This window comes from Yamadazyma tenuis, chromosome 7 (genome assembly GCF_029203305.1).
Source record: "Yamadazyma tenuis chromosome 7, complete sequence".
In the NCBI taxonomy this organism is placed as follows: Eukaryota; Fungi; Ascomycota; class Pichiomycetes; order Serinales; family Debaryomycetaceae; genus Yamadazyma; species Yamadazyma tenuis.
This window is the reverse complement of record NC_089467.1, coordinates 655,225-675,210: the sequence shown is the minus strand read 5'-3', so window position 1 is coordinate 675,210 and position 19,986 is coordinate 655,225. Positions and strand designations below refer to the sequence as shown.

At 48.4% G+C, this 19,986-nt stretch overlaps 10 protein-coding genes across 10 annotated transcripts; 7 read left to right on the top strand and 3 right to left on the bottom strand. All coding sequences in view use genetic code 12, as the record gives it.

Annotated features, from left to right (window-relative positions):
- Positions 1-389: 389 nt before the first annotated feature.
- PSN45_005109 (uncharacterized protein) lies at positions 390-2,066 on the top strand (the record flags this gene model as incomplete). Its single annotated transcript, XM_006685506.2, has 1 exon — positions 390-2,066. One exon carries the CDS (start codon positions 390-392, stop codon positions 2,064-2,066), a length of 1,677 nt encoding a protein of 558 aa, XP_006685569.1.
- A 60-nt stretch (positions 2,067-2,126) lies between these two features.
- On the bottom strand, positions 2,127-3,443 carry PSN45_005108 (uncharacterized protein; the record flags this gene model as incomplete). Its single annotated transcript, XM_066158426.1, has 1 exon — positions 2,127-3,443. One exon carries the CDS (start codon positions 3,441-3,443, stop codon positions 2,127-2,129), a length of 1,317 nt encoding a protein of 438 aa, XP_066014523.1.
- A 312-nt stretch (positions 3,444-3,755) lies between these two features.
- On the top strand, positions 3,756-6,359 carry LEU3 (Regulatory protein leu3; the record flags this gene model as incomplete). The annotated part of the gene is made up of 1 exon (XM_006685504.1): positions 3,756-6,359. One exon carries the CDS (start codon positions 3,756-3,758, stop codon positions 6,357-6,359), a length of 2,604 nt encoding a protein of 867 aa, XP_006685567.1.
- A 336-nt stretch (positions 6,360-6,695) lies between these two features.
- GCD11 (eukaryotic translation initiation factor 2 subunit gamma) lies at positions 6,696-8,282 on the top strand (the record flags this gene model as incomplete). Its single annotated transcript, XM_006685867.1, has 1 exon — positions 6,696-8,282. The coding sequence occupies one exon, from the start codon at positions 6,696-6,698 to the stop codon at positions 8,280-8,282; it is 1,587 nt and encodes a 528-aa protein (XP_006685930.1).
- A 69-nt stretch (positions 8,283-8,351) lies between these two features.
- SST2 (AMSH/STAMBP protein ubiquitin specific-protease) lies at positions 8,352-10,367 on the bottom strand (the record flags this gene model as incomplete). The annotated part of the gene is made up of 1 exon (XM_006685503.1): positions 8,352-10,367. One exon carries the CDS (start codon positions 10,365-10,367, stop codon positions 8,352-8,354), a length of 2,016 nt encoding a protein of 671 aa, XP_006685566.1.
- A 384-nt stretch (positions 10,368-10,751) lies between these two features.
- On the bottom strand, positions 10,752-12,500 carry ORC4 (origin recognition complex subunit 4; the record flags this gene model as incomplete). The annotated part of the gene is made up of 1 exon (XM_006685502.2): positions 10,752-12,500. The coding sequence occupies one exon, from the start codon at positions 12,498-12,500 to the stop codon at positions 10,752-10,754; it is 1,749 nt and encodes a 582-aa protein (XP_006685565.2).
- Positions 12,501-12,549: 49 nt separating this feature from the next.
- On the top strand, positions 12,550-13,077 carry PSN45_005103 (uncharacterized protein; the record flags this gene model as incomplete). Its single annotated transcript, XM_006685501.2, has 1 exon — positions 12,550-13,077. The coding sequence occupies one exon, from the start codon at positions 12,550-12,552 to the stop codon at positions 13,075-13,077; it is 528 nt and encodes a 175-aa protein (XP_006685564.1).
- Positions 13,078-14,221: 1,144 nt separating this feature from the next.
- CRZ1_2 (DNA-binding transcription factor) lies at positions 14,222-15,025 on the top strand (the record flags this gene model as incomplete). Its single annotated transcript, XM_006685500.2, has 1 exon — positions 14,222-15,025. The coding sequence occupies one exon, from the start codon at positions 14,222-14,224 to the stop codon at positions 15,023-15,025; it is 804 nt and encodes a 267-aa protein (XP_006685563.2).
- A 1,016-nt stretch (positions 15,026-16,041) lies between these two features.
- PSN45_005101 (carnitine O-acetyltransferase) lies at positions 16,042-18,561 on the top strand (the record flags this gene model as incomplete). Its single annotated transcript, XM_006685499.2, has 1 exon — positions 16,042-18,561. The coding sequence occupies one exon, from the start codon at positions 16,042-16,044 to the stop codon at positions 18,559-18,561; it is 2,520 nt and encodes an 839-aa protein (XP_006685562.1).
- A 70-nt stretch (positions 18,562-18,631) lies between these two features.
- Positions 18,632-19,957, top strand: CAF17 (ccr4 associated factor; the record flags this gene model as incomplete). The annotated part of the gene is made up of 1 exon (XM_006685865.1): positions 18,632-19,957. One exon carries the CDS (start codon positions 18,632-18,634, stop codon positions 19,955-19,957), a length of 1,326 nt encoding a protein of 441 aa, XP_006685928.1.
- Positions 19,958-19,986: the final 29 nt, after the last annotated feature.

Here is a 19,986-nt window from a genome sequence, read left to right as displayed (position 1 = left end):
GAAGAAGTTATTGTGAGTAGAAGCAATCGACCCCGGGAAATAGTGACGGCGCGCACCATCACAGCCACCCGTCAGGGTCCCTGGCAGTAATAGGGATCCGGGATGGGATCCCGAATGGGAGTGACTCCCTCCCCTCTATCCGAGCTCCTATTTAGGCCCCCCTAATCTAGACCTCCCATAACCGCATCCCTATCATTGGCCTACCACTGGCTTGTCACTGGCCTTACCCAAATTTAGCCAACGAGCCGCACGAAAATACTCAATTGCACCAATTGCAGCAGGCGTGCACGCACCGCCGTTGGCCTCATCTGCCTGTAACGGCTGCCAAGTAAGCGCATAGGCTATTTGAACCCGGCCCAGGCAAAATCTTCTTCTTCAACATCAGCATCATGAAAAAAACTCTGTTTGAGTCCTTAGACTTCGATGCCTCCAACACCATCATTAACACCCTCACCTCCACCGACCCTACACCTGTCTCCACATGGCACAACCTCAAAAATTCCTTTAAACGTCAACCAGGAAACCCTGAGTTGAATCAGACCTTGAAGAAAAGACAGCTCCGGATGATCAGCTTGGCATCGTGCATTGGAAGTGGTCTCTTCATCGGAGGCGGGTCGGCCTTGAAAGTGGGAGGTGCTGGAGGAGTTCTTATCGGCTGGGCCATTGTGTCAGTGTATTTATACTGTGTGATGCAGAGCTTGGCGGAGATGGTGGCAGTTTTGCCCATCAGTGGATCATTTGCCGCGTACTCGTCACGGTTCGTCGACCCATCATGGGGGTTTGCGGTGGGGTGGAATTATGCACTTTTCTGGGTGGTTGTGCTCCCACTTGAACTCGTGGCCTCTGCCATGACCATCAAGTTCTGGCCTTCAGCCATCAACCCGGTGGTGTGGGTGGCGGTGTTTTACGTGCTTATCATCTTATTAAACCTTTGTGGCAACAAGGGCTTTGGAGAGGCCGAGTTTGTGTCCGCTGTAATTAAGTTGTTGGCAATTGTTGGCTTCAATATTCTCGCCATTGTGATCATCTGTGGCGGCACCGACGCCGGGTTCATCGGGGCCAGGTACTGGCACCACCCGGGCCCGTTTGCCAACGGAGCCAAGGGCACCATCAGTGTGTTGATTACGGCTGTGTATTCACTCGCAGGAACCGAGCTCATTGGGCTCACCGCCAGCGAGTCCAAGGGAAACCCCCGGACAGAGCTCCCCCACGCCATAAAGCTTGTATTTTATAGAATCGTTGTGTTCTATATGGTGACCTTGACGTTGGTGGGGTTTTTGGTGCCATGGAACTCGGATCAGCTCGTAGGATCGTCTTCCTCCGACGCTCTGGCATCTCCGTTTGTCATCGCCATCAACTCGGCCGGGATCAAGGTGTTACCGTCGATCTTCAACGTGGTGGTGTTGATAGCCTTATTGGCCATAGGCAACTCGGCTGTTTATGGGTTTTCACGCACCATTTTATCATTGGCACAACAGGGATTGGCTCCTAGAATCTTCATGTATGTTGACAGAGCGGGTCGGCCGTTGATGGGGATTCTTGTGGCAGCAGTGGTGGGGTTGTTGGCGTTCGTATCGGCGACACCCGACCAAGAAGTGGTATTTGCCTGGTTGATGGCGTTGCTGGGGTTATCGACACTTTTCACCTGGGCAAGCGTGTCACTAGTGCATCTTCGGTTCCGAATGGGCATGAAGGCCCAGGGACGAGGGTTGGACGAGTTGCCGTATTTGGCCAATACTGGGGTCGGTGGGGCAATCGTGGGATTGGTGACACTGGTAGTGATTCTTGTGCTTCAATTCTGGATATCGTTGTACCCGGTGGGCAGAGCCCCCAATGCCAAGGTGTTTTTCCAGAACTACTTGGGGGCGGTTGTGGTGTTGGTATTTTTCGTGGGGCACAAGTTGTATTCGAGAAAGCTCAACGCTGTGGTGAGGTTGCACGAGATGGACTTGGATTCAGGTAGACGGGAACTTGATTTCGAGTTGATGAGGCAGGTGATTGAGACGGAGAAGGAGGAGCTCAGGATGCTGCTGTGGTATAGGAGGATGTGGCGGGTGTTGTTCTGACACAGATTTACCTGTATTGGAGACAATGGGCCTCATGTAGTGACAATAGACAATCTTACCCTAATTCATATCATGATACACCCTCTGTCTCTTCAAAATCTCTGCGTCCAACGACATGAAACTCACCCCCAACACACCATCACACATCAACGTAAACACCCCCAGAATCACAAAACACCAGTTCAACATTCTATTGGCAGCAAACCATCCCGTGAACGTAGGCCCTACGCACCGCGCAAACGTCTTGACGGTATTAACCGTCCCCATAACTCTGGTCAACGCTTCTTTTTTCACCACCGACGTGATCAAAATCTGTCGGGGTACCACATCCATGGCCGTGGTCGAGTAGTAGATGAACAAAAGGCCAGCAGCGACCGTGAAATTTGTACATCCCGCAATTAGCATGAAAATCACCGACGACGGGGCCTGGGTCATCAAAATGGCCCGCACAGGTCCAAACCGCTTGGCCAAGAACGCTGACGGAATGGTGGTGACGGTGTTGGAAAGACTGGTGAAGAAAAACAACGCCCCCAAAAGGGTGGCGGTGATGCCAAACATCAGCTTATAGTAGTATACGATCCACGAGGCTGGCATGAACCCGTACCCGAGAGAGTCCAAGAAAAACACCAACAAGAGCCTTGAGGCCACGCTGGCGGTGGATCCAGCGTCCACCGACCCAGCGTCATGGCTTTCTGAAGGTTCTGAACTTTCATCTGAACCATTCTCTATCAAACGGCTTTGCTCTGAGCCATTCCTCACTTCACACCTTTCACTCAAGTTCACCATGAGAAAGAACTTGGCCACCGCAACCAAAGCATACGCCACAAACACGGCTCTGTAGCAGCTGATCAAATCCCACTCAAGAGTTAGGTTCAAGAAATCAACGATAAGTCCACCCGCCAACGAACCCACGGCGTTTCCCACCGTGGAAAACATCCCGTGAAACGCAAACACCTCCGGCCGGTGGTTGTGTGGCGTCAAGTGCGCAATTGACGCTTCTTCAATGGTTTTGAACGGTCCTGTTTCATCTCCAGACGGTGAGATGACTCCCACAATAGCAGCCACCAAAAGTACCCAAAACCCCGACTGGGTGGCAAACACCATGCCCGCTCCAAACATCATCACCGTTGCCGCCACAAGCACCGCCCGGCGGCCGATTTTGTCGGCATTCCATGAAAGAAAGTACGAGATCAGAACATCACCCACCAACGTGAGGGTCATAAAGGTTCCAATATCCGCCGCTTCGATGCCAATTTCTTCGAGGAAAAGCACCATCACTTGGTTGGTCACCCCGAAGCTAAACATCTGGAGAAACACAGACACCCAGAGAAGCCAGATGTCGGTGTTTGCCAGTCTTAATGTTTTCCAGGCATGCATTGATAGTGAATATTTGTGCGCGAGTTCTACATAGGAGGCGATAAGAGTTGGTCCAAAACACCGACCCGACTTTTGGCCCGTGTCACCAGCACCTCTACGTCCACCACAATTACTCCACAATCACTCCACCGGTCCTCCATCAGTCCACCATCAGTCCACTCATCCTCCTTTCCCGTGGGCCTACATTTACATGGTTGTGGCTCTTCCCACCTCTTCCCACCGCGCGAAAATCGCTTTTTTCTCACTAGCTGCACCTACATCATGAGTGGAAACCATCACACCTCGTTGCACAACCTTGCGCACATAGCGAACATGTCGCAGGAGCTCCAGACGCTCAACGAGCAGCTTAGCCACGAGGAAAGTCAGCCCGATGCTTTGTTTGCCGAGTCCAACCACTCTGCAAATAACAAGTCTGGCAAGCCCAGACGAATGGCATGTGTGGAATGCCGACAACAAAAGAGCCGGTGCGACGCCCACGAGCGCCATCCGTCTCCGTGTACCCGGTGCTCCAAGAAGGGCTTGAAGTGCGATCTCAAGTCCGGGTACAAAAGAACGTACAAAAGAGCTCGAATTGCTCAGATAGAACGGGAGTTTTCTGAACTCAAAAAGACCTTGACCACCGCCCAGGCATCCGAGCTCTTCAGTAAAATCCCCACGCTCTCACAGGTCCAGGAGTTGCGTGACACTGACGGAGACTTCAGCGAGAGCTATTCGCTGCCGCAACCACAGTCTCATGGTGCTCACCCACAGGGAATCACCCACACCACGGGAGACACCAATCTGTCTTCCATTCCCAATACCCCTTCCATCAACCGCAACATCGAGATGTATGCAAAGGAGCCGAGCGAGCCGTCCGAATTGGTGGTGGTGCCCGAGTATATACTTTTTTGTGGTGAGAAAACCTTGGACACCATCACCCTCCAGCCCGATACCATCAAACTGTTGTACTTGGAATATGTACACCACTACCACCCGATCTTGCCGGTGGTGGACGTGATGAAGGGCCCCGAAAAGATCTATAAGTTGTGTCCAGCGTTGTTCTGGGTGATCATGTTTGTGTCGCTCAGAAGAATCTACAACGACCCCAGCAGAGAACTCCTTGTACGTCTTTCACCCGTCATCAAAGACATCTTGGCCGAGATCACCATTTCGCCTATCACCAGGTACAACCCCACCGAGGAAGACGAGCCGATTTTGAACGCCTGCTCCGTGTACTCGGTCCAGGCATTTTTGATATATACCTACTGGCCTCCAATAACCTCGTCATTGAGTGCCGACACCTCATGGAACACCATTGGACTCGCTCTTTTTCACGCCATCCGCATTGGCTTGAACGCCCCGGTGGTAAACTCGAGCAACCCCAAAACTCCTCAACAACTTTCCATGGCCCACGAGCAAACTAAAACATGGATTCTATGTAATATAGTGTCACAGACCATCGCCACCGCGTTCGGGTTCCCTGCGTTTGTGCAGTTTGACTCTTCCATCTGGTCACCATTGCGGACCAGCAGTCCTATCAAAATCCCTAAATCCATCCGCTTCATGTTGGAAATCGCCCTGTTTGAGGATCAGGCCACCAAAACCCTCAACTCCAACCCCATTGATCCCTACGGGCTCATCGACCCCACCGAACGGTTGCCGTTGTTGAAGGTGTTGTTGAGGCAGCTCGATGAGCTCGAATTCAAATTGGTCGATGAGCTTCCCAGCAGCGAAAGCTACCGAAAGTTCCAACTTCTCCTGGCCCGGGTTCACTTGTTGACGTACTACTTCATGGACTCGTCTCGCATAGCTCTTTTTGAATTGCAAAAAGGGTTGGTACGGTTATACAATGCAGCCATTGCCTTGATCAACTTTGCCCATCTCTGTTCCACCAGAGACAAGAACTTCATCAAGTATTTGCCCGGGGTGTACGTGTTGAGCATCTGGCAGGCCTCGTGTATCATTGCCAAGTTGGCCCATTCACCTTTGAAGCAGTACATTGATTTGGGGTCTGGTAAGCAGTCGTATCAAGCAGCCATTACACTTGCAGCCAAAGCTTCGATTTTAAAACACGACATGGCCCACCGACTGAGTGGCATCATGCGGAACATGTGGCAGGTGCTTCGAACTCTCGACGAAAAGAAGCTTAGCACTTTGACCATCGATGTACGGAGTCGAATGGCAGCCTCTGCGTTTTTTGACTGTCTTTATGTGTTACGAGACCAGGTGGGAATGTTGAAGCTCAACAATCGAAATGATCTGACGGAGCCCACGAACGGAGAAGACAACGATGATGGTGGCTCCAACGAGGACGATGAAGAATACGGGTATCAAGAAGAAGCTCTTGAGTCTGACGAAGAACGGCGTGAGGTGCTGCAGAAATCGACTCCCAGCAGCTCCAACTCCAGCAAGGCCCGCAAGCTCCGGTCGCTTTCCAATACTGTAAACGCCGAGCTGAAGGCTCGGAAAATCATCAGAACCATCCCCTTGGATCCACAACCGATTTCTGCCAATAACAAACGCAGCAATATTTTCAAGGTCATAGATAACTCCAACGACTCGTCCCCACAGGTGCGTAGTGAACCGTCCGATGATCGAAACATGGTGGCCCGTGGGAAGGCAGAGGATTTCCGGTCGCTCACGAACTCTCCTCCACCATTGTTCACGAACAACCACAGAATGGCCATTACGGGAAATACCATTCGATCTCAGAACAGAGGCTTCCAGTCGTCCCAGGTTGGGGACTACGCAGCCCCGGTGGCTCGCACGCCCGTGGAACTGCGGCGTACGGATGAGTTGGCCCATATGGTGCTCAATGAGCTGCCGCTCCAGGGTGGACTTGAGAACTTGGAGATGGACGTACTCGATATCAACAGTGATTTGTTGTGGAAGGATGTGGACAGCGTGATGAACGACTTTGGTTTCCATGCCAATTAGGATAATAGAATGTAAAGTAGAATGTAATAGAAAGAAATATTGATTTATGGTCAAAAGAATTACTCAAACCATCAAGTAGAAATGTAATAGAAATATTGTCGAATCTTTCAAGGATGAAATCAACTTTGGGATTATTTCTATATCCAACAAGCAAACCTTTCATCGTAATGGTGGTCTCCCTAGTTGTTTAAAGGGTGTTCACAGTCTCCATGGCACACGAAGAAACTACATTACTGCAAAAAGCGGGTAGGCACGACCCTGTCGTGTAGCGCGAATATCACCAAAAAATTTTCAGTGAAAAAATTCAACCCTGATTCATCACCGTAAGCAACTAACATGTCCTACGACGATATCGAGAGCGCGACCCCCGACATCGTGATCGGAGATAGTCTTCCCGAAGAAGAGTATGAAATCCAATACGAACATGATGTCGAAAGCGATACCGAACACATTGAAGAACCTGAAGACGAAAAGAAGGGCAAAAAATCGGTGTCTTTTGCCGGTATAGAAGAGGAATTCGACGAAGAACAGGCCAAGAGAGAGTTCGAAGAAGGTGGAGGTTTGCCCGAACAGCCAGAAAACCCTGATTTCTCCGAGTTAACTCCGTTGTCAGCAGATATTATCAACAGACAAGCCACCATCAACATTGGTACCATTGGCCATGTGGCTCATGGGAAGTCCACCGTGGTCAGAGCCATCTCCGGAGTTCAGACGGTCCGTTTCAAAGATGAGTTGGAAAGAAACATTACCATTAAATTGGGTTATGCCAATGCTAAGATCTATAAATGTGATAACGAAGACTGTCCTCCTCCTGGATGCTACAGATCATTTAAGAGTGATAAGGAAATAAGACCAAAGTGTGCGGTTCCTGGATGTCCCGGCACTTACAAGTTGGTCAGACATGTGTCGTTTGTTGACTGTCCTGGGCATGATATTTTAATGAGTACCATGTTATCGGGAGCAGCGGTGATGGATGCTGCTTTATTGTTGGTAGCCGGTAATGAGAGTTGTCCACAACCACAAACGTCTGAGCATTTGGCTGCCATTGAAATCATGAAGTTGAAACATGTGATTATTTTGCAGAACAAGGTGGATTTGATGAGAGAAGAAAGTGCTTTAGAGCACCAAAAGTCGATTTTGAGATTCATCAAGGGTACCATAGCCGATGGGGCCCCTATTGTTCCAATCTCCGCCCAATTAAAGTACAACATTGATGCCGTCAACCAATTCATAGTCAACTATATTCCAGTTCCAAAGAGAGACTTTTTGGCATCTCCAAGATTGATTGTTATCAGATCTTTTGATGTCAATAAGCCTGGGGCCGAAATCGATGACTTGAAAGGGGGTGTCGCCGGAGGTTCCATTTTGAATGGTGTGTTTAAGATTGGTGACGAAATCGAAATTAGACCCGGTATTGTAACCAAGGACGATAACAGCAAGATCCAGTGTAAACCCATCTTCTCCAATATAGTGTCATTGTTTGCTGAGAACAATGATTTGAAGTTTGCTGTTCCCGGAGGATTGATTGGTGTGGGTACCAAGGTTGATCCTACCTTGTGTAGAGCTGATAGATTGGTGGGTCAAGTGGTGGGTGCCAAAGGTGACTTACCATCTATTTACACCGACATAGAAATCAACTATTTCCTTTTGAGAAGATTGTTGGGAGTTAAGACTGACGGTCAGAAGGGTGCAAAGGTCCGGAAATTGGAGGCTGGTGAGGTGTTGATGGTTAATATTGGCTCCACTGCCACCGGTGCCAGAGTGGTGGCAGTTAAGGCAGACATGGCTAGATTGCAATTGACGTCTCCAGCATGTACTGAGGTCAACGAAAAGATTGCTCTTTCTAGACGTATAGAAAAGCACTGGAGATTGATCGGATGGGCTAGTATTAAAAAGGGTACTGCCTTGGAACCAATGGCATAGACAACATGTAATTATAGTTTTGTATATTTCTTCTTCGTCTACTATATAATCATTTTCACAGCTGTAGAGTCAAATAGTACTTGGTAGAACCTCGAAGAGCGATCGGAACTGCTGGAATATCTCCGAGTTCAAAAACTTGGGGAACGAGTCGATCTCCATGAGGCCGTACAATGAGTTGACAAGTTCGTTTCCAATGGGTGCAAAAGACAATAGCGATTTGTAGATTTCTCGAAACTCTTCGTCTCGTGCTGATGTTGGAGGAGTATTACCAAGATATGTTCTCCTCGACCTACCTGGTGCAAGGTCTCTCAAGCTGAACACCGACTCATCATCGTTGAGCTCTAGACATGGAATACGCACCTCACGTTCTGAAAGTTGCGTAGAACGACTTCGCTGCAAGGAGCAGAAACTTGACAGCAGAGGTTTCTCACCAGACAGTTGGTCCTTGATTCCGGGGTTGTGGGCCACCACTGTCATGGGAGATTCAAGGGAAGAAGAACACATAAACTCTGCATTGTTGTTGAAGTTGTAGATGTTGTCAAAAGCCTTATCGTTGCCTACCAACACGTCTGAGATGCGCTTTCTCAAGTTGTAGTTGATATTCAACACAAACGGAGCTTTGGGGGACAAATACGTAAAGTAGATGTGGTAGATGGTTGCGAGGCAGTCATTGGACAACTTCAAGACCTGACTCTTGTAGATGTTGGAACCCTTGTCGAAGTTGAGGTCAATGTAGTTTAAAAGCTTGGACAACAAGTTGACTTTTTTTAAAAACAACTTCAACCGGTCGTATGCATTGATATTTTCCGCACAGTACTCATTGACCAAGTGGATTCTGAAAAGATACTTCAACCCCAGATCGTTCAAGACATCTGTGAGCTTTGAAATATCGTCAAAAGAGGACTGGCACTCGCGAGAGTTGACAGCCAGTGGGAGTAAAGAAACAGGCTTTTGCTTTCGGTACCAAAACAGTTTGGTTTTGCCAACATCGCTGATTCGGTAGTACCAGTCATGGCTAGGCCTGAACACCTTGGAAGTAGCAGCAGAAGGATAGTCAAAAATGGGAACAAGGTACCCAAGTTTGATGAACAAATTGCCAATTTCCTGAGAAATTTTCACCAGTAAGATATCAGTGCAGTCCATCAACCATTGGGATATAGCCTTCCCCGAAACACAGTAACGGATATTATAGGATTCTTTGGACTCAGTGGTGAAAGTCTTATCCTTGAACACCCGCACCCCGTTGGAAGAAATGTAGTACTGGACGTGAGAATCAGACTCAGGGTTGGCAAAGTACTTATGGTGGAGCGGACTGGCAAAAAGATGGTCTCGCATCAAGCTGAACTTTTCGGGAGCCAAGTTGTCCATATTCAAGATATTGTAGTCAAAGTTGATTTTGAACATGTCAGGTTTGTTTTCTGGAGACCATAAGCTAGGAACTGGTCCAAGAAGCTGAGCAAACAACACCGTCACCAACACCGTTGAGTAGGTGATCTTGTCATTGAGAAAGCTCCTGTCAAAGCAGAACAATGTCATCGAGTTCAAGGTGGATGCCAAAAGCAGAGGCATTCTACTGAACTTGATACCCGACTTCTCAATGAACCTCTTGACAATGGCTACACCTTTGGGAGTCGGCTGCATTGTCGATTTGGCGTTAAACCTCGATCTGGTCCGGTCTCCCGGAGAGTGCAAGAGTTTAGCATCGAAAAACTTGTGGATGCACAAAAGTCCTAGCTCATGATCGATTTTATAGCTCAAGGAGATGCAATTGACCGGACTGTCGATATTAAAGTCCAAGTTCTCCAAGGTGGCCAACGCCTTCTTCACTCCGAACTGGTACGGGTAGTACTTCGACAAGGAGAGTTTGTAGGAGGAAGTGTGATCCTGAAGATCCAACTTCAAGATCATGAGAGCAAAAATCTCCTTCAAGTCATCGTCGAAGATCTTTCCCGAGGGGGTCTTGCTGAAGTGTTTGTTGACGGTCTGGTACAAGATTTTGGTATGGGTCAGCTCTTCATCGGGTAAAAACTTAGGTGCTTCTTGAACACCTGGGAAATGGTTGCAATTTGGGTGCAAAGAAGTCATCGAGAAAATGAGAGAAAACTCCAGGGGCATTGGCGTGTGGGTTTATATAGCCCCTGAATGGATATCCGACAGTAGGACTGCATCTGCACATGTTTCAAGTGTTTCAGATATTATTACTTTGGTGGTGGATGCGTGCGATCGGCGGCATCTTCGAAGTCCCACAGTTAGGCAGGACACGCCCGACTATAGGATCGAGTTTGAACCCCAGGAAAAGTTCTGGTACCTTGACAGGCAGCAGCACAGTGGGATGCAATTCACAGAGATTGCTAACCCCCATTCCGTGGTATGGGAATTAGTCCGGGGTTAAAAATATAATTTCTCAGAGATCAGCCAAAACTTCCTTTTTTGTTTCACATTTGTTTCAGAGCACCAAATCAAGACTTCTCAGAGCCGTGTCAAGGCCCGGAAACCATTGTCATCAGGCAAAAGTTGCCCGATTTCGGCGAGAGTAAGATCAAGCTGGAGCATTCGACTGTCTTCCAACACAAACGACCGGTTGGAGGTGGCGGTGAATTTTCCTCCTTCTGCCGTGTTGGGGGTATAGTCGATGAGAAGCCCGTGCCTGTAGAGCGACATCCAGCAGTTTTTCAACACGGTGGGATCCCACACTTTGACGTTGACCTTGAGGTTGGTGGGGATATTGTGGGTGGTGACAGACGACGACCGCACAATCAGCTTATCGATATTATACTGTTTCATCATGTCTGCATATTCTTGGTATGCGATGTTGAAGTTGACGGTGACCAAACTGGACTTTTCAATAAATCGAGCGGCTGCCACCACCAAGAGGAGTTCGAGGGGCGAGAGGGCGTTGAACATGGCCTCGATGGGGTTTTTGATCTGGTTGTGGATAAGGCCCATGAACTGGGAGTCCAATGGGTATGGTGAGGTGGTGGAGATTTGAGACACCGGCAACATGGCCGAGTTGTTAAACATTTTGATGTTTCTGGAGGTGTTGAAGTTGAGGCTCAACACTCTTCGTAAGCACGAGTCGGTGCTGGCGAGAGCATCGATGTGTGAGTTCCACTGTCGACCATATTGAGGGTTTTCGAGGGTCAGAATTTGGTCCTGGTCCAACCTAAGGTTATTGAGGCAGTTTTGGCAGAACTGGTCAAATTGGCTGAACTTGTTGATGACCACTAACCGCTGAGAGAACCGCGACCGCACCCGCTTCTCGAGCAATTCACGGGTTGTAAATTTGGTGGAGGTGCCAATGATGCAAATGGGAGTGCGAGAAGACTGGGTGAGTTCAAATAGGTTGTACAAGAGAATCTGCTTGTTGCCGGAGGTGAAGGTTTCGAGGTCGTCGATGACAAAGATGATGGACATGGTGTCGTCGGCATCGGGGTTATCGAGGATACGGAGGATGTTGCTGAAGGTGGTGGTTAATTGTCTGGTTTCAATGGGGCCCGATTCCACCCCCTGCAGCCGCAATCCTCGTGCGAACTGGGCGGCGATTTCGCGGAGCGCCAGGTCGTCGTCGGCGTGGATGAAGGAATTGAGGCGAATCACGAGATATTCACCGTGGTAATTTGCTTCCAACTGGGCGAGGCACTGGGAGATGAGAACGGTCTTGCCGCTTCCTCGCGGGCCAATGACGAGGGTGGAGTTGCCTTCGTGGTCACGGACGGTGTTTTCCATGAGGGCGTAGAGTTCGGTTTGGGGGACGTCCATGGAGATGCGAGGGCGTGTGGTGAGCTGGGAACGGATGGCGGATTTAACGGTAGAGACGTCAGTTTGCAGGGGTTTTGACGGGTTGGGATCCTGGATTTTGGATGTATTTTGGGTCTGTGTGGATGTCAATTGTGGATTTTGGGTCAATTTTGGATCCTGGAATGGTAAAGACAGATTTTGTGCTTGCAGATGCATTTGTGCCGGAGACAGTTCCCCAAACAGGGCCAGAACTTCCACCAGCTCGTTTCCCTGCGTCTGGTCTCCATCCTCGTCTTCATCAGACACATCGCGTAGAATGGTATTGTTCATAAAGTCACGCGCAAGTCGCCGTAGCTTCTCAGTCTTCTTCTGCTTCACATCCTTCTGCACCCTCTTCAACCGCAGAATGAACTTATCGCCCTTGGCATCATCCGAAGACATGGTTTTAATAGGAGCAAACCCATCGTCAAACGAGTCCATCTTACCAGAGAAAAAAACGCGCGCAATGTCATTTATCCATCAACCCACAATGCTTCCTGAATCCGCCACAAAACTCCTCAAATCCACCCGGTTCTTGCATCTCGCCACCAGCTACCAGGATGTGCCACACGTTTCGCTCATGAACTACACCTTCTATCAGGACAATGGAGATGATTACGTGATCATCACTACCCCCGCCAACACCACCAAGTACCACAACATCAAACATAACCACCGGGTATCGATGTTGGTGCACGATTGGATCAGTGCCAAACCAGACGATGGAAACTCCAGTTCCGGCACTTCCACTGGGAGACGTAACTCGCTCTACGACTTGATCACCAATCTCAACAAAACCCAACTCAGCAGCGTTTCAGTGATGGTGGACGGGGAAGCGGAAATCGTGCCAGAGCTGGACGGCCGCCACAAATTCTACCATTCACTTCACATGAACAACCAGAATATTGACACCCAGCAGTTGGATAATTACGTGAAAGCAGACACTACCGAATTAATAGTGGTGAAGGTGACTGGATGTAAAATCACAGACACCGACAATAATGTGGTGGAGTATTAGGGAAGAATGTTGGACGACTAATGGCTGAGGCTGATGAGAGGGGCTGATAGAGAGGCTAAGGTTAGCAGAGGCTTAGACGGTGAAGACGCGGTGAAATGAGATTCATTTCTGGATGTTTACTTTCAATCTGTCATTAGTTCAACATCCAGGTAGTGTCTTGATATGTCATTGGTTCACCATCCAGTTACTTCATCGATACTTAATGCCAATGCAAGAGAGAGCATCGCTCATATACGAACCTGATGAGATCCTTGACTTTCCCAATAATGTAGGTTCGATCCGTAAAAATCCCGCAGCCCCCCTAACCCTATCTTAAGGTTACACTATTTATATTTCTGAGTAATTTATATTCAAATTTACACGTATCTTAATTCGAGCAATGCCAGCGATATCGGGTTTATCATTTTCACTCCCTGGTTCGACCACTAGCGATCCGATCATCACTCGGATACTCCGAAAGCTTCGATGCAGGGCTGAGGCAAAACGGGGCTGGTGCCACTGGCGGCATGCCGGCATATAATCGGGTATCTCTCCCGATTCAGCAGGGGAAGTGGTCGTATTTTGGAGGGTGCGGTACCAGAACACCATGTTCATAACCCCTAACAATCTGGTGAAATGAATGCACAGCCTACAACCGTATTTGGCGTAGGCGCATGGGACGGATTTCTAATATCTTATTCCGATGATGGTTAATACCATTAAGCCTCTAGTAGACACAAACTCCAAATATGAATGGTATATGTTCCCTGGCCAAGCTTATCACCGGCCCTGAGGCTGTAATGACCGTGCCACCTTCTAATTGCTAACCATCAAGGTCTCGCTTCAATGGCTTCCTATGCATGAGGGACTTTTTTTGGCACATCTGTCTTTTCAGGATGGATGTTTTATATTATTTTATTTATTATTTTTTTCTTCCGACAACGTAATGATTTTCCACCTTATATAAAGTAACGGGGTTCTGTCCCATTCACAAGTTTTTACCTACTGCCAATACATGGGGATTTTCATACACCTGCTTTAATCATACATTCGGGAACGGCGAATGAGTGTTTACAATAATAATAATCAAGACGTCAAGCCGATCTTGCCGGCTTTAAATGGTCAGCCCCAGTCCGTCCCCCAGGACATAAATCTCCCCTACCAAATGCCCATACAAAGCAAATCACCTGGTAATTACCCAATGGGGTCATATTCCATGCAAAATGCTTCCTATGTTAATACGTACCTGCAGCCACAGCAGCAACCATTACCACCATTACATTTCTACAGCACCAAAAACTATGTGGTGGATAATACGACTGGTTCCAACCCACCCATCAATACTCAGAGTCACCCGCACGTGCACCACCAGCCTTATCCAGTGTTACACTATCCAAGTGTTAGCCCTGTCCAGACCTCCAGCATGCCCCAGTATAATTATTACTCGGGCCCGGTGAAAGCCCAGTCAAGTGATTCTGAGCATGAAGGCTCTGGTACTGGAACTGATAAGTTTGCCATCGACTACCTGTCTATCATCAACTACACAAACTCGCCGTCACTCAAGCGCAAGCGTCGACAGCACACGTACGAACAAGAAGGGTCTACTCTTCCAAAATTGCCATGCTCCGTTTGCGGAAAGGTGTTTAACAAACCGTACAATTTAAAATCCCATATGCGGTCCCACTCGACCGACAAACCGTATGGATGTACTGTATGTGGCAAGAAGTTTGCCAGAAGTCATGACAAGAAGCGTCACGAGTTATTGCATAAGGGGGAGAAGAGCTTCAAATGTGACGGGTTTTTAAAGGATGGAAAAACTCGTTGGGGGTGTGGCAAGAAGTTTGCCCGGTCAGACGCGTTGTCCCGTCATTTCAGAACCGAGACTGGATGGTTATGTATCAAGCCGCTAATGGACGAAGCAAAGCACCTTGAGCTGAAAGACTTGATCAACAATCTTACTCGTGGTTAGGGGGGTGCTGCGGCGCTTGGCAAGTTTGTCAACATCAAGACAGCTACTAAGAGTAGAGGAGGTTCACAGTCAGACGGCCAGGCAACCAGGCTGCCAGAGACACAGCCAGTCATTGGGTGTTGGCCAGTTACTGAGGTGGAGTAGTTTTTCAAGAATAACAATGTTATTCAGTACGATTTTTATAGATCTATGTCACCACAGACACAGATATGAGTGCTTGGAGTTTTGATTTTTGGGCTGTTTTGTAATAAATATGCATGAATGAAAGAGAGTTCAATAAGAGGCTCGGTGTTTGTTTTATTTAGTATTTGATATTTAGCATTGATAAGCTTAAAAAAAAAAATAGACACCCGCGTTATCCGGATTTTGGCTGAGGTAAGAGATATTTATTGATTTTCCCCTGCGGGCCGGCTATGCTTTGAGGAGTTTTATCATTCCCGGTTGTGGTAGATTATCTTGCTCGCCAGGATAGGCCCCACCAGCGAGCCAAGACTTGTAGCAAGTCAGGGTTTTTCCGACACCTGAAAGTTTACTGAACTGCTCTTGGCAAGCCCGTTCCATAAGAGGGTAGATTTACGATCGGGTTCACTAACCTGTCAATTGAGGGAATTGGCAATTCTTCTCTAAGCCTTCAAAACCTTATTCGGGCGAAAGCCACTTTTTAGACACATTGATGTTGCTATGTTGGTAGTTTCGGGTCCAGGTTCCGAAGAAATAGGCTTCTGCTGGGGATACTAGTCGGTATATATAAGTATATCATTCATTTTTACACCGGTGGGTCCGGGACACGGGGTGGCACAATATTGACAGGGGAGACTCTGACGTAAGCGAGCAGTGCCATAAGCAGATGTGGCGTCACCCACTTCCGCACCGCCCTTTCGCACCGTCGTTTCGCACTGCCCGCACCCGCCACCGCCTAACCCTCCCCCGCCGCTCACCATTTGTGGGGTCGCGCACCTAAACTCCAGGCATCACCAAAACCCAATTGGTTTCCAACATCACTCACATAATTTCCCATGTCCACCTACCAGAACGAACAATCACTCCCGTCACTCCCGGTACCCGAGCTCTCCTCCACCGTGCACCAGCTCCTCATAGCCCTCCAACCCCTAGTCTCCTCCGAAGAATATAGCCAACTCCTCAATGAATCCACCGAGTTCCTCAACAACCACCTCGTCAATACCATCCAAACCAATTTCCTCGCCGCCCGCCACAACCCGCGACACTCGTGCTACCTCAACTGCATCAATGATGAGTTCCACCCGGGCATCTACGGCGAGTTGAGAGGTGATGTGCTCCCTCGAAACCCCTACTTGGTACTCCAGGAGGATCCATACTCCAAGTTCATGAACCCACCCAACCAGTCACAACGGGCCGCCAACTTGGTCAACTCGTCGCTCAAGTTCATCGTCAGCTTGCGCAACGAAACACTCCCGCCCGACCTTACTCCCCGAAACAAAAACCCTCTTACCATGAACTGCTACCGAAACTTGTTTGGGTCCACCCGTGTGCCCGACATGGCCGAGTCGCCCCATGCGTACCACCAGATCTCCATCAAAACTCTGCGAGACCCTGTCCACTCCAACCACATCGTGGTGGTGTCGTGCAACCAATTCTACTACTTGCCGGTATTGAGCGAGCACCAGGAAATTTTCTTCAACGACTACGACCTCCTGTTGATTTTCCAACAAATCCTCGACGAGCTGACCCGCTTCGACGTGGTGGAGTCCATCAACAATGCCATCGGGGCCTTGACCACCCAGAACTACTCGCACTGGAAATGGGGCCGCGCTGAGCTCATGAGGTCCAATGCCCTGAGCTTGGACTTGATTGACAAGGCTCTTTTCGTGGTGGTGTTGGACCCCAACAGTCCTACCACCGACCAGGACAAAACCATGGTAATCAGCCACGGTACGTCGGTGTTATCGTCCAACAACGCCCAGGGGGGCTCTTGTACCTCGCGGTGGTACGACAAGTTGCAGCTCATTGTCACCAAAAACTCGGTGGCTGGGGTCGTGTGGGAGTGTACGTCGCTGGACTCCACCGCCATCTTGCGCTTCATCAGCGACATCTACACCGATTCCATTTTGAAGTTGGCCAAAAATATCAATGCCATTGAGTACAGTTTGTTTGGTGATGTGCGGTTTGTGTCCAACAAGTTACCTAAACCTTCATTCCAACGGTTGGTGTTCAAAAAGACCCCTGAGCTTTCGAACTTGATCCACTTGTCTGAAACCAGACTTGCAGACTTGATCAACCAGCACAGTTATACCTCCATTAAGATTAAGCTCAACACTGAGTTGTTGAACAGCTATGGTGTTTCCACCGACTCGTTCTTGCAAGTGTGTATTCAGATTGCAAACTACTCGTTGTATGGTAAGGTTTCCAACACCCTTGAGCCCATCACAACCCGCAAATTCAAGGACCTGCGGACGGAGATGATCGCGGTGCAAAATGATGAGATTGCTAACTTGGTCAAGTTGTTCATCACCAACTCATCCAGAGCAGAAAAATGGCTGCTTTTCGAGCGGTGCTGCAAAATCCACTTGAAGCAGTACACCGACGCCATGCAGGGAAAGGGCTTTGAACGACATTTGACGTCGTTGCTTCACGTGATCAAGTCTCCCAAAGCATCCGAGTTCTTAAACACCCTCAACGCTCAGGCTGGGGTCGAAAAGCTTCCCGAATTCGACGTCTTAAGACTGCAGTACGTGCCACTTTTGTCGAATCCCATCTTGAATAGAATCTTGTCTCCCGAATTGTTGATATCTAATTGCGGAAACCCAGCGTTGTACCTTTTTGGGATTCCTCCGCCCACAGACCAGGGCTTTGGCATTGGGTACGTGATCCACAAGGATAAGGTTCTCTTGACGTTGTGCTCCAAATTCAGGCAAAATGAGCGGTTCTTGAGCACCCTTGTCAAGATCATCAACGAAGTCAAGGCAATGGTGGTGTCACGGTCCGACTTCTTGGTAGAAATCAACAAGGATAATGACTATAGGATCCATGAGTTGCAAAAGCTCCGGGTGGAGCAGGAGTTGAAGAACTTGAACTTTGATTCTCCTTCCACCAAACACCCCATTGAGATATCCGTCGATCTGTTCACCATTCCGTTGGATATGTCACTCAAGCATCAGGCTGCTCCCGATACCGATGACGAGTTGGACTATGAATCGTCCAATTCCAACAATAGTGCCGAGTTCGACTACCTTGGAGGGTATGGATACTTTGACTTCGGCGAGTTAGACTCTAGAAACATTGAACTCAACCGCTCACAGAGCTTTCTCAATAGTCCTTCCAATCTTTCCAGTTTGTCGTCCAGAAATCCTTCCCAGCACAACTTGTCGGTGTTGGCGAAGAACCTTGATCTCAAAGAGAAACACGATTTGAACGAGCGGATCCGGGAAAAACTCAACAAAAGTGCTGACGACTTACCTCGCTTTAAGTCCCCCGAGTCACCTACTGTCAAAGATCCGCAAATAGAAAAAGGCAACCCCAAACACAAAATAGGTAGACCACTAAACATCTCTAAGTAAGTATTTTTCGCAGCAAATCGAACACAACTTTCAACAAATTATTTCGCAGCACTAAAAAACATTTCTAATCATGATTCCTGTCTCGGGACTTGCAAAACTCAGTAAAGGCGTGCTAGAAATTGCCGGCCCTGATGCTGCCAAGTTTCTCAATGGGTTGGTAACCACGCGGTTCTTGCCCAACATCGTCAAGAAGAATCAGTACACCATCAGTGATGTGGAATTCAAACATGTTAATTTGGGTAAGCTCATCAACTTACACGAAAACTGGGGAATAATGCACGAAGACATCTACGACCCCGACAACGAGATTCTCATCCGCCGTGATGGGGTGAGCTCGATGTTCTTAAACTCCAAGGGCCGCGTCATTTCCGACTCGTTTCTTTATCCCAAAAGCTTCCACCACCTCAATGACAATGTTCCGTCGTACTTGGTAGAAGTGGATCTGAAGATCATGGGCAAATTGGGGATGATGATTCAGATGCATAAACTCATGTCCGACATCCAGATCAAGAAGGCCCCTTATCATTCATACTATTACTACAACGATTCTGTCGAATTCGACGAGTTTTTAGATCATATCCAGGTGAAGTACCTAAATACCTATACCCCCAAAGATGCCATTGCCAGTGCCACGAAGTTCATAAACCATGGAGTAGTGGTAAACAAGGACGCCAGCGACAACCTTTTGGGGTTTGCCATTGACAATCGAATCCCCAACTTTGGTCTCAAGTTCCTCACTAAAGAGCCCATCTCTTCGGACTTTTTCAGCGATGAATTTAAATCTTCCTTCAAGGTACTGGAGGTGGATGAAGACACTATCGCCAAGCGACGCTTCTTGAATGGGCTCTATGAGTCGGGTGACTCGCCGTCCAACTTCAGTTTGTTACCGTTTGACATGAACTTGGACTACATCAATGGCTTGTCTCTCGACAAAGGCTGTTATGTGGGACAGGAATTGACCATCAGAACTTATAACGGGGGGGTGATCCGGAAACGAATTGTGCCAGTCCAGTTCTTTGAAATCAATGAAAGCAACTTCGAGAAATGTGATAACGACGAGTTGCAGTTGAACGAGAACGACGAGGTAATTGAGCATTTGAGCAAAATGAACGTTTCGAATCTCGACAAACTTGAAATCACTCCGTTGGACGACGAACCCCAGCCCGTCAACCAGCTTCTGCCCAGTCCTTTTGGTGAGTCTCCATTTGGAGGAGCTGCCAAACCTCGTCGCCTGAAGGTTGGAAAGTTGTTGTCGGTAAAGGATAATCTTGGATTTGTGCTCATCAACTTGACCGATGCCCATAAGAAGTACTTCAAGGTGGAGATTCCGGACCTCAGTCCCAAGTTCGTGGGTATCAAGATCATCAAGCCGAACTGGTGGCCGGAGGAGGATTGAACATGGCCTGACTAGCATTATATACTCAT